This window comes from Megalopta genalis, chromosome 11 (genome assembly GCF_051020955.1).
Source record: "Megalopta genalis isolate 19385.01 chromosome 11, iyMegGena1_principal, whole genome shotgun sequence".
Taxonomy (NCBI): Eukaryota; Metazoa; Arthropoda; class Insecta; order Hymenoptera; family Halictidae; genus Megalopta; species Megalopta genalis.
In genome coordinates, this window is record NC_135023.1 from 13,752,395 (window position 1) to 13,778,950 (window position 26,556).

General features: G+C 40.0%; 1 protein-coding gene across 1 annotated transcript in view; it reads right to left on the bottom strand.

The window, feature by feature from the left end:
• The window catches only part of IRSp53 (Insulin receptor substrate 53 kDa), a 337,247-nt gene that overhangs the window by 120,804 nt on the left and 189,887 nt on the right, over positions 1-26,556 (bottom strand). The window contains exon 4 of the mRNA XM_076525365.1: positions 13,879-13,971. Coding sequence (XP_076381480.1) covers positions 13,879-13,971 — 93 coding nt within the window. The remainder of the gene's footprint in view (positions 1-13,878; positions 13,972-26,556) is intronic.

Below are 26,556 nucleotides of genomic sequence, written 5' to 3' on the forward strand. Positions count from 1 at the left end.
TCTCAATTTATAATTGCTCATGTTGAGAAAGCACGTTCAAGCTTATGTTGGCAAAGATTAACAAATGATATTCTAGATAATAATAATTTTTCCTTTTTAGAACCGTGCTATCCGGAAATCCGATCGAAAATGCGACGCCTCCGAACTTTCTTTATAAATACCACTATTTGTATCATTTGATCCCGTCATTCGTTGTTTTCTATAATTCTCTTATATACTAGTAAAATATAATATGTGCATACATGCATTATAATTTTTCCCGTTGCCTCCTGTCGCCGTTCGCGGTGTTCCGTAATAGGTACTTTTGCCTTGGTTATTCGCGTCGGAGATAATCACGCATTCATCTTCTCTCGGGCCGTAGACAAGAAGCTTCGCCCCCTCGAACGTCGAATAACAATTTGCCAGCCGATGTCAGAGGATTTCCTCTAGTTCTAAGAATTAATATCGAATCTCTGACGGCAATCTCGTTATGCTCTCGTAGGGTGGCGGACGGATTTTCAACGGAAGGAAATTCTCCATCGTTGAAAAGGGTGGGGAAACACGATCGATTCCAAGGAAGAGAAAGAGAGAGGATACACGACGCGGCGATGGAGAGAGAAAATGAGAGAGAGAGAGAGAGACGAAGGGAGACGAAAGGAGAGGATAGAATGGGAGGGAAAAGTCGCGATATTGCCAATTTCGCTATCACGCTTTCATTTCGGCACCACGCCGCGCTAACATCGTGAGCATCGAATTTTCGCTTCACGCCCGCCACCCGGCCGGAAGGGGGAGGGAAAAACGAATTTTCCCCGCTATCATCGCCCTCGCTTGCTATACGCGTTCTCAAATGCGTTATGTTATGGTAACCGCGCGTAAGACGTTCCGTTGGATTTCCAAGGGCCGACGTATGCTCGACTCGCCTGATTTATGGAAAAACCCTGACCCGCTTGATAACGCGTTTTCACGTGCTTAGGAAAACGTGGCAGGCGCCGGCACGATCGACGATACGGGACCGAACGTGATCCGTGGGCCATGCTCAAGTATCGCACGCGATATCGCTTTTCGATGATTACCTGACGTCGTTTGCGTAATATCGTGGCTTCGCAAATTTTTATATTATCATGCATTACGTTCTCATATTTCTCAATGAACATCGACTGGAATTTTCCTAATGTATTCATTGTTTTTTAATACTTGGTGTAACGATTCGTGTTCGTTTCATATAATAATAATAATAATGTTTTTATTTAAGCGTAGTTTTCTTTTTTATACGTCGACGATTAAGATTGAACAATGTTTTTTGCAACCTGATCAAATAGTACATCGCGGAATTTGAATTGAATGTATAATTATAATGCTACAGTGTTATTGGGCACCTAAAATATCATCCAAAGTAAGGTTCATTTACATCAATTGCCTCTGAAACTTTAATTTTGTCGTACAGAAGTTCCATTCTAATCTAAAACCTTTTAAGCCCAATGACATTTGATGGTCATACAATTATAATGAATAAATAAAGTAAAAAATTATGTGGATCACCCTGTGTATGAAATATTATAACAATAAATGTACGTCAGTTGATTAATTTCTAAAGCCTACGTACATACAGTCTTATATTTGTAGCCTTCCAAAAATAATCATATTCCTAATGCACGAATAAACTATTTTTTTTTTAAATATAACGCACCACATTGTTTATTTACATAAAGTACGCAGTTATCGAGTTACCTTTAACATACAGAAAAATTTAAATGTGAGAAAGAGCATATAATTTTAATCGCGAGTCGATGTTCGGAATAAAATGTTCTGCAACGATTGCATTGATTGCATTTCAACTGCATAGTCGTAGAACAATTTTATTTCATTGTGAATAATACAATGAAATTCTTTAATTCTTCCGATAACGTTACCGCTTTGCCTTTCATCCATTCATTAACTTGAACATAAAAAAAAGAAAGTTTTCCCGTACATGCATCACACCTAATTTTTTCTCCCAGCATTAAATTAGATCGCAGACTAAAAAAGTCACGAACGAACCGTAGAAAACGAGAGTATCGACCGCATCTACTAGCAGCTACCGCGAAGTTCGAATATCGAAATATGCACCTCCGGACACGGTTAATCATTGGATTAACGGGGCCACGGCGAATCAATGAAAAATTCTGCTCGCATTCCGTTAAAATTACAGCGGGCGATTCGAAAGCAAACAGAACAACTGGCCGCGCCGGCACACGTTCCGCGCGCAAATAATACACGGAATAATAAATATTTACACGGCAAATAATTCGTCGGCGGTGGGGAACCCATAATTAAGTAAAATTGGGACAAATGCGGGGAGGAGTATATTTTGCAAGCAAATGAGCAAACTGGAATATCCCGAACAAATGCGTAGTAGCATAATTTATAAGATAAACAGGCGCATGTAAATTGCAAAATTGGAGACGCGCTCGTGTAAATCTTAATAGAATGAATAAACGGACGGCCGGGCAAGAGAGAGAGAGAGAGAGAGAGAGAGAGCAGCCTGTAATTTTCAATGAGGCCGCGGATACCTCGAGCGCGGCATGAACACGCGAATTAATGGACCGGTGCAACTTTGTGACTCGTAGAACGTTTTTCTGCCTTAATTGATAAATAACCGGCACGCGCCCGGTTAATTTTAACTCTTGTTCCTTGGAAAATACAATTTCCGGCCAGTTCAAATGAAGTTAGTGTATCAATACTCTGTAGCAACAAGTTATTACTCGATGGAAGTTAATTTGTTGCGGGAACCTGTATTTATTGAACCATTCCATGTGCTCGTACTTTCGTTGAAATAAATAAAGGTTGCTTTGGAAAGTCACAGTAAAGATATTAGTAACAGAGTTCGTACAAAATTGTCAGCAAAATGAAACACATCAATGTGTTTTTGGAAACTGTTGAAATAATCAATTAAAGGGATTGTATCACAGAAAATATTAGAGACAGTCAAGTAATGAGATGAACTTAGAGAAATAATTACAAAGAATTATATTAAAACAGAAATATTCGAAAAAATAAACTCAAGGGATGATAACACAGAGAATATTTTAAGCAAGTAAAATAATAAAATAATTCCAGAAAATTTTTTAACAAAGATTAAGTATAGAAGTAGTTTATAAAAAACTATTAGGAAACAGAAAGCAAAGGGTTATTACCATAGAAATTATTAGAGAAAGTAAAGTGATATTGAAATAACAGAAAAATGGATAGCAAACTTTTAGTAAAGAATAAACTGAAGAGATAACCTGACAAAAATTATAAAAAGAAGTAATCATAAAGGATTCGTTTCCCAAAACTTGGAACACATCCGAAAATCTCAAAAACTGTTGTAGAAGATATGATTAATAGTGATTTAACTGATCGACGAGTGAATAACTAATTAAAAAGACAATAATGAGTCGCAGCATGTGTTTGTTTCTGATAATAAAAATTCGGGCACCATCTTTATTTGCCTGTCGAAGTCAGCCGATTGTTCCAGAGGATATCGCGCAAAACAAGGGTCGAGGACATTACAGATAAACCATGCCCGCCGAGGACAGAAGTCACTCGAAGGAAGCTGCCCTTTTAAAAGGCTCAATAAAGGGCTAGATCCCGTGGAAAGCAATCCCCTATAATCGGGGTCAAAAGGAGAGCATTCGAAGAAGGGTGGGCTCTCGATCGACGTCTTACCGATCAATCTGTCGGACACGACTTTCCAATCTTCTCGGGCGCAGCAAGGTTGCAAACGAGGCCGGGCAGATCGAGCGAGAACTCCGAGAGAGGAGAGGCGCCTAGTCGACGCCGCCGAAGCCGAAGGTTCGGCCCGAAATTAAAATTTGAAAGGATTATCAGATCAAACGTCAGGTGCTGACTGTTGAACGCCTCGATGAATCCGACGGGGATGATTCGAGATTCGCGGGCTGATTGAATCGAGTGGCTCATTAAGAGAGACTAATTAGCACGTGAAATCGTTTTCTTCGGGCTCGGAGCTTCTAGGCTATCCGATTGTCTGCAGCGGATATTTCGATCTGTGCTACTTGTTAAGGGAGTATTCGCTAATTATTCATCTGTTCTCTCGGGGATGCTGCGCTATCTAGCCTTATTACAGTTCGGAATCTGCAAAATATCGTACTATCATTTTTTTATATAGAATGATATCACCATGAACGGATTTCAAAGAAGTGTGAAGTCTCCAGAGAATATAAATAAATATTACAGAATTTATTATAGAATTTCTGTTCGTATAAGCATTGTTGAATTAATCATTTGCAATGAAATTGTTATTCGTATACACTGATAAAATAGTGTAAAGATACCGCAGGTATTAAAGTTCAATATTTCGAAGAATATTTTTGAAAAATATATTCTTTCCTAATTGCCTTCTATTAAAAATATTTCTTACAATGAAAAGGGAATATTTTTATGGAACATTCTTGGGTGCAAAATGAGATAAAATAATAAGACTATATTGCTATGCCTTGCACTTCGAGTTAAACTTTTAATCACGAATTTCCTTTCACAGCCGTTCACCAAGCCCGATTTCGACACGACGATTTTAACATAAATATCGAAGAAGCGCGTTCTATTATAATAAATAGTTGGACGGAATGACGAGTGGCGATATAACGTGGTACAGCAGGCAAGTAACTTCTGTTGCAGATATTACGTTACTCTCTGGCCAGTCACGTGTGCTTAACAGGGGCCAGCGGTGATAAAGCCGCCACGTTATTAAAATATGCGAAGTTCGGGAGTTCTGAACGAGCAGCGTCAGCGAAATTGCAGATTCGAGTGATCGATATCGATTACAAGCCGCAACGCACTGCTCGATACCCGATGCTCCAGCGAACTCTCTCCGAATCGAACCGCGTATTACAGTAACTCGATTTACCGAAAAGCTCAGTCGGAGTCTCTAGTCTGCATTTAACCTTCCATTGTGGAGTATTTGGCAAACGAAGTCAAGGGAGCCAAAGGTAACCACACGAAATCCGTGATATTTGAATTTGTCGATTTACTTATGGAAATTGCCGCGACCCGGTCTCGAGTGTAAAAGACTTTCGGAAATATTGACTATCAGAACCCGATCTCTGATCTAGATCGAGGCGAGGTCGTTTGACCGAGACCGAACTCCGCAGAGATTTCCGAACTGCGAAGATTCGCGAACTTATAAAACGGAAGTTGTTACCAGCGTGACCGTAAACTTGCAACGTTGTAGCCTTCGTGCGAAATGAGATTTCAAGTTTCGTGGGATAATAATAATACTGATTGCATTTTTATCCGAAACTGTTCAGTCTGAATAGTCATCGCACGTTTAGTAGGGTCTTCTTTCTTCATTTTTGACGTTTGTGTACCAGCATACACACATACATTGAATGACAAAATCCACTTTATGTGGACAGTCCATGTACAAGAGACACGCGTAAATATAATTTGTTATCTAAATTTGATAATGCATCTGAAGAAATTTGTAAAATTTGAATGCATTCTTGGCCCATTTATCCGCTGATAACATAGGAAAAATCGACCAAAAATGCATTCAAATTTTACAAATTTCTTCCGAAATTATAAATTAAATTATCAATTATTATGGATTAGTTACAGTTAAGTTCACGATAGTACATTCGAAGCCGTGTCATTTCCACTGAAGATCCAACGAACGCCTTCCACATCTGTAGATCCTCCACGCATCCCCGAAGTTGAACGATCTCTTAAATTCCGAACGATTATATCACACCTTCTGAATTCAGTTTATAAGAAACTCCGAGTTTCAGCGTCTCCCCGTGTTCCCAAGGAGGAACTCTAAGAATCAGAGATCCGATTGCGCCCGATCGAGACACAAGGATCCTCTCGCGAGTAATCCGCCATTAAATCACGAGGGCAATAAAAGCGTCACGGTGGCATCAGACGGCCGCGGCGGAAGCTGCACGCGGAAGAGTTACGGTCCATTCTTTCCCCGTGTCTATTGAAATAATTAAAAGTTTAATACAGTTTCCGGAGCGAGTGTCTGGATCGAACTCGCTCGCTCGTTTCTGCCGGTGTGTGCCGGCTGGCAGTTGACAAAAGTCCGTCGATTTAAACTCGGCTCGCCGGATTCCTCGGTGAGCAAGTTTGAAAGGTTCGCCTCGCGACGCCAAAGGAAATCCCTGCTCTATTCAGAGGGACGCCTCTCGACGACAAACAGTCGAATGCAAGCCGAAACCGGTGTCGCCAACAACTCGGGACTGCTCGCCGAACAATCCGCTAGACACGGCCGGTGTATCTCCTCGCGTTCGATTAATCGATTCGGGAACGGCGCGCGGCGCACGTTGCTGCCGATTCGCGCGGGAACAGCTTAGAAATTTCACGAAAACTTCCCCGTTCGAGGACTTAATCAAACGACCGTGGAGGGGCAGCGGATCTGCCTGGACCCGGCCCCCTACCCCCCGTGTAAACTGCGAAAGTTAACGAGATCTTCGTCTTCCGTTTGCGTTCTTCTGCCGCGAGCATTTTTTCCTTGCCGGCGCGGACGAACGACGATTGCCTCGAGTGGTCCAACTTTTTATACCGTGTTTACGGCCGACCTCGTTGCGCTCACTGTAATGAGATCTTTCTTCCGAATCGAAAAAAAAAGAAGGACCGGATTTACTTGTTTACAGATTTGCACGGAACAAATACGCCGCGGTATTAAGTTTGCGAACGTTTGGAACCGTCCGGAGCGCGGATATTGATCACGGAGACTCCGGGATCCGGACGTCTCTCTGTAATCAACGAAGATTTTCATCCTGGTCCGAGACAGCGAACTTAATTTCCTGTCTCACATTTTTCAAATTACATATTTGTCGTACTGACTGGCTTTCAGAATTCACTTTCATTGGAATATATTCTAACAAAATGAATTTTACCGGGACGCGTAGCATGCTAACGAGTTGAAATACCATCCACTGTGATTTTTAATTATTTAGTTTTAATAATCAACACTAGCTTTGCGGAAGCTAAACTAAATAAAGGAATCGATCATTTTTTGTACAGATATATTTATGAGGTATTTATTCAATACACGCGTTACCTGCGGCGAATATTATAATAAAACTAATAGAAAACAGCTGTTTCTAGTGATCCGTAAATCTAGTGTTAGATTCCTGCGAGTTTCTGGCAATTTTACGAGTCGATCTTCGACATTCGGCATCGAAATTTGGATTTTACTCGCTTGCATATGCCATCGATGCATACAAATTCTAATTACATCGAGCCGCATTCGGCAAATATTAATTCCATTGAAAGATAAGTCTTCCATCGTTTCAACGCGTCATTTAATCGCATTTGCAATACCCTGGTACCTTTGAGCAGCACCTCGTGAAAGTGGCAAAAGTAAATTGCTCGGTTTCATCGAACTGTCGAATAACAATGGGAATGACAAGCTGTCGCTCAATCAGAGCTCATCAACAACCGAGTCGATCCTCCTGGCACGTTCTCAAACGTTTAATATCGCGCGCGGCTCGAGCAGCGAATAACGAAAACGGCGAATTAATTAAACGTGAATTTCCGAACTAATTAGCAAAGTCCAGTCCCGACATGTTTCGCTTCAAAAGCGCTTCGAAAATATCCTCGCCGCGGCGAGATTGAATATCGAGGGTCGGCCACGGCAAACGATAATGTTTGCTGTTGTTACTGCTGTTGTTCGCGTTGTTGTTGTTGCCGTTGCCCGATACCGTTCGAACGTGTTACAAGATATTTGAAAGTTTGTATTACTCGATCGACACGACGACTACATGCCTGGTAGTGGAACTGTCGGGATACGAGGGGCCCGGCCGTGTCGAACAATGGAGTTTGAAAGCACTGGCGTAGAATGGAAAAAGCACGTCAAACAGGCCAATCGGAGAAACTTTCCGACGGATAATTGCACGGCGGAAATGTGTGTCGGTGAGCCCAGTATTCTATTGTTCCAGAGTCAAATTGTCAGCTGAACTGTGTACGATCGCGTTATTGCAGGTATATTGTTCTCTCGTTATAATCGCGCCTTATCGACCTCGTTAGAATCGCGTTGTCGTGCTCAAATCGCGAGTTCCAAAGTTAGGGAACGACAACCCTTTAAAAAAAAATTTTTAACGTCAAGCAACCGTTATTCGGCGAGAGCGAATTTCTAAAAATTTAGTTGTCCATAGATTTTTTTATTGTCGCTATAATTCGCAGTATTTATACGACATATTTTGTGACAGATCAGGAAGAAAAAGTATAAAGGGCTGCATTGTATTGTTTAATGGTTCAATGATTCAAGTATACGAAAATTGAAGTGCTACGTTTTTAGATTAATTTAACCCAACATAACGGAATATAACCCAACATAACCCAACATATGTCAACATGACTCGACATAAATCAGCATAACGCAACATAACTCCCAACGTAACCCAACAGTTCCTGCAACTGTAATATTAACATGGGAGTGATTAAGTAGCCAATCGAACGACCATAAAATTATGTCCATTTTCTTGATTATTCGTTTAATAATTTTATCTCGAAAGCATCTCCGACAAATTCTGAATGTACCCAAACACAACCAAAAAATACCCGCAAGTAACATAATCGATTGTACGACCACGATTGCGTGCAACTTTTATTGCCTGCATCTTCCATTCCATTTCCCATCAGTTATTATTCCCAATAATCGTTCTACAATGATTACTCGGTGAAAACCGTCTATCATCATTAAAATTCTTATTAAAGTCAGACTTTCTTTTTTTTAGTCATTTAATCTTCCACAGAATTTTCCAGTTTCACGGAATATTCTGTCAATTTATGCGGCCTCGATAACTGATTAAATTCATGAAAATCGGTAGCACAGCGACGGAGTTGAAAGCATAAGCAGGCCGGAATTATTCGGCGTCTAAACGATCTAAATGGATATGCGAAATTCCGGCATCGAATTACGTGTCCGTAATGAAAATTGAGTTCAGCTAAGAGGTGGAACATTTAGTCAACATCGTCGGCGCGGAAAGTTTCAGAGGCGTCTCTTTAACGAGTGCAAATTGGCGTACACTGGAAAACTGCCAAACGGCCGGGTCGAGGTAATAAGATATTCCGGTCCGGTGCCCATCGATTGTTGTAAGAAGCTCCGAGTGTCCCCCGAGTGTAACACTTTCCTGATGACACTCAATTTTCCGGGGAGTTCGGTCTCGTTGACGTAACCTGCCTTTCGAGTGGTATCCACTTCTAAAGCTGAACTACACAATTATCGAAAACCGACGATTTACGATCTTCTGTCTATTAAAAGATAGGATAAATTTGTTAATTTCTTTACAGTGCCACCTGTACGGTTTCATGGCAGAACTAATAATCGATGTTTATCCTGAAATAAAGAAAAGTACAAAACGAAATTCGAAACAAATAAGATTTAAGACTTTTAAGAAAATCTTCTTTGTTGAAATGTAACTCTGGCAATGGACAGTACGACTATAAACGCGAGATTATGCCAAAAACAAAAGCATAACGAAAACAGGGAGACAAACGTTCAGATGTAAAGAAAATCCGACATTTCATATGCAACAATCTAATAATCAAATATCTACAATAATTTCTCCTTAACTCGCGTTCAGATTGCGCACAGAAATGCACGATTCGGGAAGAGAAGATACGATTATTCGAGCCTTGCGGCTCGTTTTTATAATCGTTGACAATCGGTAACTATAAAAACGAGCCGCGATGCTCGAACAATCGTATCTCCTCTCCAAAAATCGTCCATTTTTATGCGCAATCTGAGCGCGAATTAGGGAGAAATTACCGTATTTCGAGAGAGCGTTTACAACGGGAAAGATCGAAGGTACCGTTCCACGGGAAACTAAATTTGCGTGGGACCACAGCAACCTGCAGGGTTTGCCGGCAGGGTTAAATATTAAGCGTTCTAATCCTCGGCTGTGCAAGCAAAATAAATAAGAGAATCGTTGGCCAGGTTCGGCTAGACTGCGGAGAGTAATTACACGGAAGTATTCCCTGGTATGCAACGCTATTTTGAAAGATAATACAAAACGAGTTCTCGAACATGCCTACATTGCATCATCCCGTGGCCTGGATGGTCCCCGAAGTTAACTGCAATCGGTGGTCGGGTAGAATATCCGAGGCTTGGGTATAACCCCTGTTAACTACATACGAGACGCCCCGGGGCACCTTCCAATTTAAACCCCTGCCCTGCGCGCTACCTCGAAATAGGGTTACCGTATTATTATTTGTCGTTTTAACCGGTTACCTGTTCGAATAAGCTGGATAAATTGTGGATCTGTTAGCTCACGTTAACGGCGATCTACCTGCAACCGTTTCATGCTCCGTATCTTTCCGACATCGGCATTTAACCCTTTATACACACGGACAGTTCTCTAGGATCGCTTGCAAAAAACTCGAGCTCGCAATCGTGGATTAGAACAGCGGGGCCGGTTACCGTGGAGCGACTAATTGCTGTGCTTTTTGTTTGTTGAATTTTGTTAAGGTTGTGTCACGGTTATTTTTGAATAAAAAAAGGTAATTTATTATTCGATAAACATAAAATTAATTGTGCCCGAAAATAAACCGAAGTCACAGCGACTGGTCACTTCGTAGTAACTGGCTCCACTATCTTGTCGACTACATCACCTTTTACTCTTAATTAGTGGATAAACATCGAGTTCAACAACTGACTATTATTTCGCAAAAATCTGCGAAATTATCTTTATCTAGTTAGCTGTGTTTGACGAGTATACTCGTCATGGAGAAGTGACACTATTTTATGTCACGACGATTTTGTCACTGGCTATTTAAATAGTAATTTTTGTGAAAACAATTCTCGAATTTCAAGATGTTTAGAATATTTCGAGGCCAGGCCGGAATAAAACAAGCAAAGAAAAAATATGAATAATTTGAGATAAACTCGTGCATTCCCGTATGCGCTGGCTGGGACAGCTTATCATTTCGCATAACATGTATTTGATTTCTTCTGTCCGTTTGCTATGTTTGTAGTATATGTTAAGTGAACAAGTAAGTATTTTAATTACTGCAAATTTCATAAAATAAAACCGCCTTTTTGATCCAATATTTAATCAGCGACGCTTGCTCCGTGTTCGACGAGCATTAAAGTAAGTTCGACGATTAAACAGTCATCGCGACGTATATAGCTGCGCGCTCTAAAAAGGCTCGCGATTACAAGGTCTCGCCTATTGTTCCGAATAGAGACTGAATAATAGAGCCAGCAGCCTACGACGCAGAATCGACCGGGAAGCCGGAGGAAATCGAGCGACTAAAAATCCAGGTGCGTTCGGAGAAAAAGCTGCGTGCAGTGGCTTCGTTGATCCGTTCGTGGAAGCGGGCCGAGTAACAGACAGTTCAAGGAGCGAGGCGGGGTAAAAAGAAGGGGCAGAAAACACGGGGAAGCTCCGTGCTAAACATTCCAGGGTTACAAAGCGAGGCCGGTCCTCGCGGGGAGGAAAATACGAAGCCGGCAGAGCGAGCGAGCGAGCACGGGCCGCTTGCAATTCGTTCCGGATCGAATGGGATTTCCCGTTCCGCTCGGAAAACAAATAAAACTTCCGTCGCACTTGGGCAGCTTCCTAAGACTGCCGACTTCGGTCGGTGTTCGTTTCTTATTTTCGAGCCACGGAAGCTCGAAGGTTAGTGACCCGGACTTAATACGTACACTTATCACGCTGCAATGATCCTGTTAGCAACTTTTTCCGCCCCTTTCCCGGCCGGCCGAACCCGGCCCGCGAGCCCCGTTCCCGGCGTAAGACAGCCGGGAAAGGGGAGACGGTTAAACGGCTAAGACTTTATTGGCTTTAGAAGCCACGAGAGTGCACTTGTGTCCACCCGCTCCTCGCCGCGACAGATCAAACTTTGCCGAAGGCTGGCGAGGAAAAAATAAATGGGAGACGCTCGAAATTAGCCTGCCGGGCGAGCGTTAATTTGTTTTCAGGGGCGAGGACAGTTCCAGCGGATACCGTCCCCTATTGGTTCAGAACTCGCGAGGAAGACCCCAGCTCGGTTACGACGAAGCTCGGTATTTAACGACGACCCTGAGGAACCGGTTGGGGAGCTTCAGTTTCGGGAATGGTTCCTCCTGCTACGGGGTAGTTTTTACTTTCTTCCTATGGAGACTTCAGACAGGCAAACACGATCTCGGTGAAAGCCGTGTAAATAAAGTTATTGGCCCATTAATCTTTTGATTAAGGAGGGATCACGCGAGGAAGATGATTTTTTGGGGGAATTGCTTGGTCGAAGTGCGACTTTTGTTCGTTGCATTTTGAATAGGCGATCAGTTGAATTGATTGATGTTTCTTTTGTATCTTGCTATTTTATTTGGATATTTTGTTGCGAAACTGTTTTCACTCGGAGAACCACAGAGATCGGCAAACCTAAAATTCTAGACAATTGTGAATTGTAATTTAGTGAAGGAAAAGTGAAATTGAGAGTGTTCTCTCGTTTATACTTCAATTTTTGTAAATACACACTTATACTTGTGTGGATATAATTTAGTAACTTTGAAATTCTTTCGAATGACTGTATCATGTTTTTAATAAAATTACTGTAACTAATCGTCACTTTCAACTGTTAGGAAACTATTAAAAAATACTTCCTGAAACACATTTTGACTTATCGATAGACTGCGGATTTTATGCCTGAATGAAAGAAGTGAATACAATAGATAATTTTGCACAGCGAATATATATATAATATATATCTTAAGAATATTGTTATAACTTATTAAATTGTTAGATATTTATTTAACAATTTTTACAACTTACTAAAATTGTTAAACGAAAACATGTTTTTATTTAATATCTACGCCCCACAATTTTCATGTTCTGATATCCGGAATTTACTTATAAGTCTTTATAGACTAAAAGTAATTACCAGGAAATATTCAAGAAAATAGAAATAATACAAAATAAAATTTGTAAAAAGAAAACGATCTAGACATACGTAAAAACTGTTGATATTCCTCCGCAAAAAAATATAAAAATTATTATTGGATCGTACGGTATGAGTATCAAACGAAACACGAAAGCTTCGAAAAACGATTTCTGAAAATTTCATTTCAATTTAAGACCCGGCCGGAGAGTCTCCCAGACCGTCGAACATTTCGTGGAAAATGACCGGAGCGCGTATAGAAAACCGTCGGGCTATGAGAGGGATTAATCAAATCGAATCCCGAATTCGGTCTCAAAGGAACGGGTCCCACGCATGCAGCGGTATGAGATAATTACCCGGAGCAATTAAAAAAGCGAGACGACATTTCAATCGCGACCGGTCGATTCTAATTGTTCCCGTTTTTCTATTAATTTACAATGAACGGGACCTGGGCGACCGTAATTGAAATAATTACCGCACGACCCGGCCGATCTGGTAATTAAGAGACGCATCGGAACGAAGACAAAGTCGGGCTTGTTCGGTCCTGGATGATGAGCAGGGAGATTCAGAGCGACAGAGAGACAGACAGACAGACAGAGAAAGAGAAAGAGAGAGAGAGAGAGAGAGAGAGAGAGAGAGGAGAGACAAACAGGAAAAATTTTGCTTGAAATTCAAATGAAAGCCGGCGATCGCGGCAAACAAAATTTCCCGCCGACGATTTATTTGCCCTCCTAATGACGCGTGTCGCGCTAATTAATTAACCTCCGCTCGGTCGACCGCCCGCGCTCTCGCCCGTCTGTCGGTTAAGGATCGAGCGACTCGCGTTTGTCCGCCGATAGTTGCGTGACAAATTTTAATTAATTCACCTGTAATGAACGTCACGAGCCGCTGTATCAGGGCCCGACGTCGCGTCTTCTTTCTCTCTCTCTCTCTCTCTTTTTATTGCTGTTTCCGGGGATGTTTTTCCCCTTTGGTCGGAGCGGGTCGCATGGGAACAACCGGAAACAGCGGGATGAAGTTACCGGAGCTGCGCGATAATAAGAAAATTGTGAAACTTACCGACATCCTTGGAACCACCCCATGTCCCCAGTTGCGCCTGGCGTGCTAATCGAGACAATGCGTCCACGTAGACACGGGATGCGGCTGCGGCACCTGGAAAATAATGAAACAAATGCCAACTGTAACCGTCGAACACCAGGTGCACCACGATTCTATTATTTCTGCTGCCCCGATTTCTCCCCGACGCTTGCAACAATAATCCAAGCCCTCCGTTGGCCCTTAAGTCAATAACGGGGCTCTATTTTGCACACTTAAAATATCTTTTGGTTCCGGTAGAATATTTCAATATCCGACCGGATCGTCGTTGTTTCGCATATTTTCTATCAACATCTGTTTCGTCGTCTATCATTTTGTTATCTAAAAAGTACCAAAATTGGAATCCGTCAAAATGACGGGTCACTAATTTTTTAATAAACGATTATTCATATCGTAAAGATACATTTACGAGATATTTATTCAATTGATATGTTACTTACGGCAAATGTTACAATAACACTTGTTATAAATCAGAATAAATCTCTTATTGTTACTTTTACAAACTAATAGAAAACAGCTGTTTTCTAATATTAACATCTATATTAATATTAATCTATAATTAATATATATTAATCTATATTAATCTATAATAATATTAATATATATTAATATTAATCTAATATTAATCTATAATAATATTAATATATATTAATATTAATCTAATATTAATAAACGGATACCAGTGTGAGAGAAGAGAATAGAGTAGAAATTCTCCAGAGGAGAGAAATAACATTTGATTGCGGCAATAAAGATGAAATAAATAAAGATGAATGTTTATTCAATTATATAAAAATTGTACGAAACAGTAACGTGATATAGGAGCTCGTCGTATCGCTACCCAGTTACCCTGGTTATAGAATAACGTCGACATTTTTGGTTGTTGATATAAGGGTTGATTAAAAAGGAGTCTTAGCATGCTGGCGAATGATATTGATTCGGCCGGGTAAAAGGACTCGTTTCATTTCTGCACGGGGAATGCGTAACGGCCGGCAGTTTTTTAGACTCGCTTTTAATTAGACTTTAATGCTGGAGAACGCTGTCACCGTTCGACCGCGAGAGATTACGCAAAAGCGTCGATTCCAGACGGAACCTTTATGGAAATGAATTCTGTTTTATGATGAATGTTATTGAAATCGATTCATACGCTTTGTAACGTTTCATTGTTTAAGGGGGATCGCTGGGAAATATATATCGTTGCTTTCGTAATTATCATGGAATGCGGTGCGGATACTAATTATAGTTCTTACGATTATTAAATTATTACGGTAGATATATGTTCGTTATACCTCCTCCGGCTAATGAATGCTTAATCTCTACATTCAGATCGATTGAATAGATGTGAAAATTAATAACGTGTTCCTTTTGTTCATTAATGATTCGAATAAGTAAATTCGTGGGCTAATAATTCTTCGTTGGAACGCTTCGATAATTGACGAGCAACTTCCACTTCAGAGTAAAAGCGCATGTTGCAACTGCCTTTAGATATAAAAATAAGTAATTACAAATACGGAGGTATTAAATTGCTGCAAACAATTCCCTGTAACGTACATATGAGTGTTATATAAAAAAAACAGTTATTATTAAACAGTGAACTTTCGTTTTCCATTTAAAATCAACGAATTCTATCCAACATTGAATTTGTATCTTTACATTGATTAAAACAGAACCTAGTGCATTAGAAATTGTATTTATATAAAAATGTTTCCATAAGAGGATGACTTGTGAAAGAATTAATTTCGAGTACCAAAAAGGGTAACTCGAATTAGTTCCGTCAAAATTGGAATTCGCAGAAAAATCTGCAGTCCGATTATTAATACTGCACGGTCAGACGTAACAGCTACAAAATCCAGTACATCAAAGATACTATCGACCCTAAAATGCACATAGATGCACGACCGCATGAAGATCAAGAGACCAGTTACTGCCAAACGTAAACAACCGAGCGCGTTAAAACAGCGACGCGCCATAAAAGTATCTTTGCTCGTGCTTAAATAAAATTTCATCAGTGAAATGATGCGCCCGGCAGGAAGCACGGTTAAACAAGAAATCACAACAGTAATTGCGGATTACACGAAACTTCGTTAACTTCCACCTTATCCTGAGCGCCACCCTTTCGTTCGCGGGTAGGACCGACAAAAACTCGGTTGCCGGCTCGGTCGGAATAAGGGGCCGGCGAATAAAAACGCTGTTAGAAGTGCTCTGGTTATCAATAAAGAACGATCATTTCCGGCGAAAGCTCCTCGTTAAAACCTATGGGCTAGAAAAATTGGGACGGTCCGGCCCGTTGCTGGCCGGATCGGTGGAAATTGGTGGTGCGCACCCTGTTCCCAACGCCGGAAAATCCCTCATAAATACGGGGGAGTTGTATAGCTCGTGGCGCGGCTGGGAAAAGAAGGGAAAAAGGTGGAGAGCTCGGACAAGAGTGGCAGAGACGTGCTATATCTCCGAGCAAACGGACTTGTACAAAAGCGCGGGGCTTGTTTTATTGCGGGATCGTTGTCCCTTCAAGAATACACGTTCGTTCCGGCCACCGGCGGACACCCTCCATTTAATTGTAACGAAAGACCACCACCTTGATCTTACGGAACAAATCTCCGCAGGCTGTGGAAATTCTGTCGACCGGAAATTGTAGACTCTTTCGTAATAGCTGAGCGAGCTACGCGAAGTTTTTTAATCAGCGTGCATGTCAGTCGGCCGAATGGGTCTTCGTAGGTAAAATAACTTTTGATAGGTTCGTTTTAAATACTTGGACGAGGTGGATCGATGTTCTTTAACTTCCAAAGCCAATAACAGCTCCGCGATATAAGTATTTAAATAATACGCTGCGCGAAATGTTCGAGGCTCGTCGGTGCCTCATATATTTACATAATTTTGAGGTTAACTTAGTTTTTCGCGGGAGAAGACGTCGGAAAAATCATTACGTTTTTTTACTGCGACGTACCAAATTGAAAAGTCTGAAAAAGTTTGTGAACAATAATGTAAATATTGTTGCTCTGCAACTTTCGTGGGAAATCTGCATTTTTTCGAACTTTTCGAGGTTCTTGATTTTTCACAAGCAGGATTTTCAATTTAATAATCAGAAACGAAATGTAGAGTATTTTTTTGGGTGCTTGCATGCTTTAGATTCTTTTCAGAATTTTTAATCGCTATCAACTAGTGAAAAAGCTGATTTTTCGATTTTACCTCATAACTACCCTCCCCAATCAAGTTATTAGGATCGAAATTTTACAAATGTTTTTCTTGATGCCTTATCAAACGGTGCACGTTTTGCAACGTATGTATGTTTACGAACATTAATGAAATGTTTATCTCATTTTTATAAAGTAATATAAAATTTATAAATAAAAATTATATTAAATTATATTAATTTTTAAAATAAAAATGTTCATAGGAATCTACAATCTAGTGATTAATTACGTAGCATTACGTCTAGTAACAGTTATTAACAACATTGTTACAAATATTTTTACCACGAGAAATTTCCTCATTAGTACATTAAATTTGTTCCTCAGCTCGGTTCCTATACACAAAAATAACTGCAACAAACTATCGACTTTGATTACTGGAATAATAAGGCAGCGTACTTTGTATTCGATTTTCTCGAAGAGAATAATGCCTTCGTTAGTATTTCTTTAGAAATCTTCCAAAGATAAGATAGATCGTCCCCTATTTTGTAGCATGTCTCTTTGTGACTCTGTCGAGAGACTTTCACGTAGAATAAAGGGCCAAACGAAGGACATGGAAGCTGATCCTGTCTAGCCATTACATTCTCCTCGAAGAAAATCGGCCACCCTACCCATCCCGACCCTGTTCAGACAAAAGCAGGGCATTAGAGAAGCACCACCGGCGAATACCAATGCGTTAAGCAACCGAAAAGCTCCGATATTAAGTCGCACCCTCGCCTTTAATCCGCACTGTTTTTCTACAAGTATCGCACTTATTGTGTACGCCAGCTGAATAACAAACGGGGAACTTGTCAGGGCTCTTCAAGGCTTTCGCCGTCTATTTCCATTGTAAACGTTATTCTATTACGAAAGCCAATTAAGCGACAATCGTGCCGTTGGGAAGATTGTCCCCGGTACAAGAATAAATATTATTCTTTATATAACAATAGTCCTTCTTTTGTAATCTGTTCACAGCTGACAATGTTTTAATATATTTGTTAATGTTAATAGCAGTTTTACTCGCGAATTAATAAGCGGTAAGTGAAGAAGGTTTTCTTTAGCTATTTGCTGTAGAAAACGTGTCAATGTCGATTTCAAATTCAAACAAAATTCGACTGGCAATAAACTATACCGAATTGTTCTTCATACAGTTCTAGTCAGATCGATGAAAATATGAAATCTCATAGAATTTATTAAAAATTCAAATAAGGTTATATGCTCGACGACAGCTAAAATAAATCAAATTACAGAAAAACACATCTCAGCATGTTGGATTTTAATCGACAACATCGTCCGAGGTGACTATAATTTACCCTCAAGGATCCTTGTTCTTTAGACTCACGTAAGTGATTAAATATACTATATTATCATATACTAAATTTATTGGATATATATCCAATAAATTTAGTAATATAAATATAATATAATATAATATTTTTTCAGATAAAATATAATATTTATTTTAAATTCGTATTGCAATCTGAATTTCTCAGATTTTCAAGACTAATTTATTATACCTACGTGGGGTATATATATATATATATATTATATTTAGCTCTACTCTCATACGAAATATAATATAATATAATATTTTTTCAGATAAAATATAATATTTATTTTAAATTCGTATTGCAATCTGAATTCCTCAGATTTTCAAGACTAATTTATTATACCTACGTGGGGTAGACATCTACTCCACGTAAATCCTCGAGGGTTACTAAATACACTAGCTTCACGGAAGAACGTAGTTCCATCGACACCAATACTTCACAAGGAAATTACCGGGGCAGCAGTTAATTACACCGGCTTTAATTTCATCGGTAACCTACTTCCGTTCGCGGATACCGTGTACATTACAGAGAGGCCGGCGTTTACCGCGCCACTTCTTTCCAACCCCCACGGTGAAGTAGGCCGTGCTAATTAGTCTTGTTGCAGGAATCACAGACGGCCGGTGTAAAACGCGTGGAAACCCAAACGACCTTGAAGCTTATAACGTCTATCGCAGACCGGTCCCCCATCCTGTTCCTGGTCCTTGTCCGAAAGCGCTTAGGTTGACGGGGTGGCAGCCTCCGGCCGTTGCGGTGTTAATTGTTATTCTCGGTCGTTCTCCGTAATTACACCCCGTTCCAACGGCGCGGCGGAGGCCTGGTCCGCCTTCGAATGGTACAACACTAAGAGACCCTGCAATGGTTGCAGTTTCCCATTGCAGTTCGATTCGAACGAACCAGTCCGAAATGTCAAATCAATTATTCGGTATTGGCTCGCCTTGCACATTCCCGTCGTATTTTAAACCTATACTAGTCCACGAACTGTCTACCCCGACCCTTTAAATTAATAATTTACTTGATGAAGATAAAGGAACGTTTTATATTGCTAACGAAGATTGTTTGTTTAACTTAATTAATCATTTTTCAGAATTGATTAAAATAAGAAAGTACGGTAGAGAAGATGTGTCTGCTTTTTATATTATTTTGAGACCATTCAGATCATGTTATTTGTACTTACAGTATCTTTATAGTATACGTAAAATATATTATATACATTATATATAATAATAATACATTATATATAATGTATGTTATGAATTATAAAAGATCATGATAGATGATTTTTTTCACGAGTACCAGAAATTAAACAAAATGTATCGTATGAATATCGTTCAGATTATATTATTTATCGTGTGCCATATGATTTGTAAATTATTTAAATAATTGGAAGAGGTTAGAAACGAATAATCGATATGTTTTTTTATACTTCTTCATTAGATCTATAAGTACGGAATAAATTGCAAAATTTTGAAATGAATATACATGTTTCTTTACCGTCTTAATTACATTTGCATTTTTTATGCTTGCAAAAATTCCAAAATCGGTTCCACCGAATTTTTGAAATATTGTAATTCGAGAACTGGATTTTTCAAAAGTCGTTTTCTGCATAAACCCTAGTCACTCCCTTCGCACGAGTATCCTAATCGGTCGAATTTGGTGTAGGAGGGAGGGCAGCATGTGCTAGATCCACTTCCGCAGCGAGATCGTTCAAGAAAAGTCGTTTGCGAACTGATCCGAAAGGCTCGGTGGTCCCGAACGGTCTGAGGGAAAGAAATTTTCCGTGACAGCCGGCCCCACCTCGGAAATGAAGCGGAAGAGAGACGCATGTAATCAAGCGGATGTCGACGCGGAATTTCGTGGAGGGTGCCCCGATACCGGAGCCACCGAATATGACGCGAGGGAGCAGATTTCCAGAGTATTAGCGACCCTTCCTGCAACCACCGGCGGCTGTTCCACACGTCTTTTATCACGCAGCCGGCACGAGGATTCCGACTTTGCGCGGAGGTCGCCGCGTGAATGCTCCCAGAACGGGGGGTTCCGCGACCTTTCTTCTTTCGCGTGCCCTCCCACCACGACCCCACCCTTTAAATCGCGTGTTCTGCTCACCCCTCCGTCTACACGACTCCAAAGTGAAAACGCGTGTCTGGCTACTGTGCCGATTAGATCGCCTCGTAATTGCTTCTACTAATCACCGGATTCCTCAAATTATTCGGCTTTACAATTTCCTCGGCAATCATTGGTGCTTGTAGACGTAACTCTTACATGGTTACTGACATTTACAAAACGCTTGACGACATATATATGTATGTTTCTATTTTCTATTATTTCTAATATAGAAATATATAAACATGATATTTTAAATTATTTTCTTTTATATTATGTTTAACACGGAAATATACAAATATGATATTTTATATTATTTCTGGTATAGAAATATACAAATATGATATTTTATATTATTTCTGGTATAGAAATGTACAAATATGATATTTTATATTATTTCTGGTATAGAAATGCACAAATATGATATTTTATACTATTTCTGGTATAGAAATGTACAAATATGATATTTTATATTATTTTTAATATAGAAATATACAAATACGATATTTTATATTGTTTTTAATATAGCAATATGCAAATCGGATATTTTGTATTATTTTCCTTCTATTATTTCCAATATAGAAATATACAAATATGATGTTCTAAATTATTTTCTTTCATATTATTTGTAATATGGAAATACACAAATACGATATTTCCTATTATTTCCAATATAGAAATATAGAAATGCGATGTTCTGTTAACATTTCGTTCAAACAACACTAAAAACTTTGCATCTATAATTATTCACACCACTCTACATTGAAAAATCATAAATCAGTCATTTAATCTATCTATGACCGTTAATTCGTTCAGACTGGAATTATTATGTAAAATACAATAATTCTTATTTCATAAAATAAGTCACCTTGATTGCATGGAATATTCGAGGTGGTTGGTAGCAAGTATGCAAAGTGTGACAAAAGAAACAGTACGAAGGAAGCTTAATGAGATTTTTATTTTGCCAGCAATTTTCAGAACAGGTCGCCACAGTTGGTAACTTCCTGGGTGATCTTCGTTTGCATAAAATAATATAGAAGCATTTATATTTGCATGCAGATCCGCAATCTAGTTACAACAATGACTTTATTACGTTGCACGCTTGCGTTACATGGTCGGGCGAAGTTCAAAGACGCGGCGCCTACAAAATCCTAGGGTGGTTCTAGTAAACGAACCAGGATGTACTTTTATTCCGGATGAAGATAACAGAGAACATTGTTGTCGGTGGAAACAGGGTTGGTGGTCTCAATGCGATTTAAGAAGTTTGCGAGGAAATACTTTTCAGAGAGCTTGGATTAATTAGAGGGAAGAGTTAAACTAATATTCAGAATGAATGATACTGAATGAGTAAATCCTTTTGTTGTTAGTAGATATACAGATTCTGCAGTCAAATTAACATATTCAAAACAAAACTGTGATACAATAACCTCTAGTATAAGATTAATAAAATATAATATAAAATATATAATATATAAAATATAATTATTACTTTAAAATTAACACACTCGAACTAACGCTCATGAATTAACCCAATGTTGGAAGAATAAAACATACTAAAATAATATACTAAATATAATAAAATATACTATGATATACTAAATGTGAAAAAATTTTTACTCAGAGTACAACTAAGTAATAAATATAACAAAAACTCGAAAGATTGTATCAAGGGAAGTGGAGGCAGAAATATTTTGCACGGAAGCAACGGCTGATTGATGAAACTGTTTTCAGTGCCGTTTAACTCTCCGATTAAGCAATTAGCGAAAAAAGGCGATCAAACATTTAGCAGACTTAATGCACAATTAGAGCACATTGTAATTGGTTTATTATTTCGCTGACCAATATGTAGGCGCGTCGAATCGCGAGCGACGGTTCAGCGTCAAATTGAACGGGATTTAGCAAATTTTACGAAACGAGAAATGTTTTCCGGCGGTTCTTTCGTACGTACGTAATTCGTCGGTGAAATGAAATCAAGCGGGGTTTGATCTGTCGATACATTGATCCGAATTTCACGTGGCATTTTCTCTAGCGCCCGACGGATAATTGGAAATTAATCTGCACGGCAAACTTCCGCCGAACAAAACAGTTCTATTTCCTTCTACGAAATTCATTTCGGCCTGCGTAAACACGGTGAAATCACACGGAACTTTGTTCCACCACTTCGTAATGCTCGATCGGGTAATTTACTTAGAAACGCCGCGAGAATGCTGCTTTAAACCGAATTAATTTCATCTGGTTGACGAAGTGATCGCTGCAAATGTGTGTTCCACCGCAGTCATAGCACTCGATTTCTTCGTCTGTTCGGTCTTCGGCACGGGCTTCGTCAATCAATTTCGTACGATCGCGTTTCATTCGAAGTTGTTTATAATGGCCGACACGCAACGTTGTTAAATTTAATACGGTCTTTGTACGAAGACAAAACTGATCGCAAGAAATAGAAACGAAATAAAAGGATCCTTTCTTCTTTTGTCAATTTTAGATTGTATTTCATTTCCATTATTCGTTTGGTATCCTGTTTGAAATTTCATCCACACACAATCTTTATTATTATATAATCTTATTATTATATATTATAGCTAACGAAAAATCATGGCAGACTAAATTTTTCATGGACGCCACAAATTGGACAACGTGTGTTGCATGAATACCATTAAAATTATATTATTTTTACTTACGTTATTATATTTACATTATAAATCATGTATTTATTTGTACTTATATGTACTTGCTATTACTTGTACTTACGTTATATTTTTATTATAAATGTATAATATATACGATTTCAGTAGAAATAATATAATTTGAATAAAATTATTAATAATAAAGTTACAATAATAAAGATTGTGTGGATGAAATTTCAAATAGAATACAAAAAGAAAATAATGGAAATGAAATATAATCTCATATATCTTATTAATATAAAAAAGAAGAAAGTTATACAATAGTTGATAAAATAAGTGACCAAGATAATTAAAGCTAGATTCACGGAGCACTAAAAACACTTATATTGGTTTATAAAAGTAACAATAAGACATTTATTCCGATAGCACATACATTGAATAAATAAATATTATAAAATAAAAAAAATAAAATAAAATAATAATAATAATAATAAATATAACAAATAACAAAATATTAAATAAAATTAAAAATTGAGGAAATAATGTAGAATTCAATATCCGAAGAAAAAGTCACTGGAAAAAATGTCACTATCCAAACAGCGGAAGATCGAAGAAATCCCATCACGTCTTTCACTTCGATGCTCGGCTTTCCCCGTAGCCGCGGTAATTACAGCAACACGGCGCAATTAAGAATTCCACATTTAAAGAAGAACGAGCATATCAAAGGGGGCGAGACGATCCCCCGCGAGAACAAGTAGAATTTGTTGTCCGGTGGTATCGACGAGGATCAACACCCTCCGTAATTACAGAAGGGTTCGAAGAACACGGCTCGGCGAAATCCCGAACCTTTCTGATAGGGACGTCGCATTAAATCGCGCGCTCGATGGCAGGCTAATTAAGCATAGTCCCATAGCGTGTAATGCGTTCGCTCTTCCGACTACGGGCGAATTAACTCGAATTCTCGATGGCTTAACAAAAACCCTCCTCGCCATTCTCATCGCTTTTCCATCCCCCCCGTCCCACCGAACACCGTAACGAGAGCCCCATGGCTCTGAAAAACGTAGCCCCGTCTCACCGTAAAGGTGCGGCGGCGAGAGGGGCGCAGATGGGCTCCCCGCCGGGGGTAAACAGAGGCGGGGTTTGGCGGGTCTGAAAGGATGCGACTGAATCAGATTCGTCGTCAACTAATTCGTTTCAAAAACCGGAGGCGACGGAGCCACTCAATTAGCGCCTTCCGCCTGCTATTCTGTCGGCCGGCGAGGAACCCGCTTCAACCCTCGAGAGGACTGCTGCGGAAATATGGGGGTTTCCGTCGCGGCTGGGTAACGCCGATGCCTCCTGCGACGATTTCTCGAGAACCGGGAATCGCGAGACTCGTCGAGGAGCGAGTGCATTCTTATGGGGGCGGTTTAACCCTTCGCACGGGGTTTCGCTCTGTGGACAAAAGCCAGACATTTGAAGTGTCAAGTCTCATAATCCCGTTATGGTAAAATATTGCGACGCGGTTATGAGGCTCGATAATTTCACGGAATCAATTAATATGTGATAGTTCATAATAATATGATAAATAAATAAGTTAAGTTATAATGTAATGGTTACCTCTTAACTGTTACATCTATTAGAATTTACGTACGGACCGCTAATATTTATTGTGTTATTTCTGGCGTAAACGTATTAATTTATATATCGAGATCGATTCTTTTTACTTTATACATTTTTTAACTGCGAAAAATGTTCCTTTTTCTAGAATTTTTCTTACATTTATCAATAGTAGCTTTTTCACAGGTTGTCAATGGTAATTAAGGGTTAAAATTGAGACATAATATTTATTACAAAAGTTAACGCATTTTGCCAAACTCCATTGACGAAATATCTGTTTCCTTTTTTAATTTGAGTTTCACAAGTAGTCTTTAATACTGCGATATCTTTAAAATTTTAACACGAGAATAAGAAATTGTAGTAACTTCTCTTAATATTATTATTAATAATATTAACTTATTAATTATATTATCAATAACAAATTGTCAATTTTTGAATACAAGCTGAGTGACAATTGGAGAGAATTTACTGTACGTTGTTAGATGGTGTAGACTAGAGAATAAATAATATGAATGAAAAGAGAAGAGATGAAAAGATGAAAGAAAACAATTCTCCAAAATGTGGTACAATATTAGTGACTCCACATGGCAGCATGCCGGCGGTATAAAAACTGTTTCCGAGGCAACAGCAGCCAGCATCTCGCGGCGCCCACGATCTCCAACTTTCTGAATGGAACTATTTCTCTCCCGCAGCTGCGCAACGATCCGGATCAACAAAGAGCCGGTCCGCCCGCGGAATCGGACGTAAATGAAATAGAAAAGCGTCAAATCGCGCACGAAGGAAGGGTTCAGAAGAAGAGGAAAAAGCAGAAGAAGAGAAGAAGAAGAAGCAGAGAAGAAGAAGAAGATGATGAAGGTGGGAGTCCGCGGACGGCTTTCACTCGCGTTCCAATTCACGGTCCGCGTTTGTCTATTAACAGCCTAGCGGGATGCTCCAGAGGCGAGTGTTCAAGAGGCCTGGAGTAGAACCGGTTAGAAACGGTCTGCGAGGAGAGGTCTCGCTCGCGGGCAACGGGCTTTTCTTCTCTCTCGCGGAGAAGTCGGGTGATAAGTGTTCATTGGCGAGCGTCGTTGAAAAAAGACGAGGAAAAGGCGAAGTGATGGAAGAAAGGGATCGGAGAAGGATGCCGAAAGAACACAGCGAGAGAACGAGGAAAAGAAGACGAAAGAAGGGAGAGAAAGGGAGACAGTTGGGGAGTCAGAGAGAGAGATAGGGGAGAGAGAGGAAGAGAGGGAGAGAATTAGAGAACGAGAGAGAGGGAGAGGCAGAGGGAGAAGGTGGAGCCGGGCGAGGAGAAGACGGCGGCATTTTTTAAAATTAAATTTCTCGCGCGGTCGGAGAAACGGAAGAGTGGTCTCGCAGCGTGCCGCTCGGCCTGGAACAATAAATAAAAGACACACCCCCTCATCCGCACCCCATCCGAGCTCCCGTGCCGACAACAGGCCCTCTCCCGCAACGAGAAACGCCCGAGCCGAGGCTGAAGTATAGAAGCCGGGAGCGCGGGCGAGTTCGCGTTCAAGAGTACCATAATTTACGCTCCACTCGTTTCCTCCTCGTGTATACATAACGTGTACGAATGAAGCATAAATTCAGCCGTGCCACCCCTCGCCACCCTTCGTCCTCTTACTCTTTTGCCGGGCGTGTCTCTGTCTCTCGGTTCGCCTCGCGGCCCGCTCTCACCCATCGCATCGGCGGCGAACAGGAAACTTAACGTTTAGCAGCGCGAAAAAGCTGCGGATGAGAAAGGCGGGGGCGGGGAGACAGACGGGGGGCAATCGGCGCTTTGGAGAGGATCAACGGAAGAGGGAAATGGAGGCTGGCCTTCGA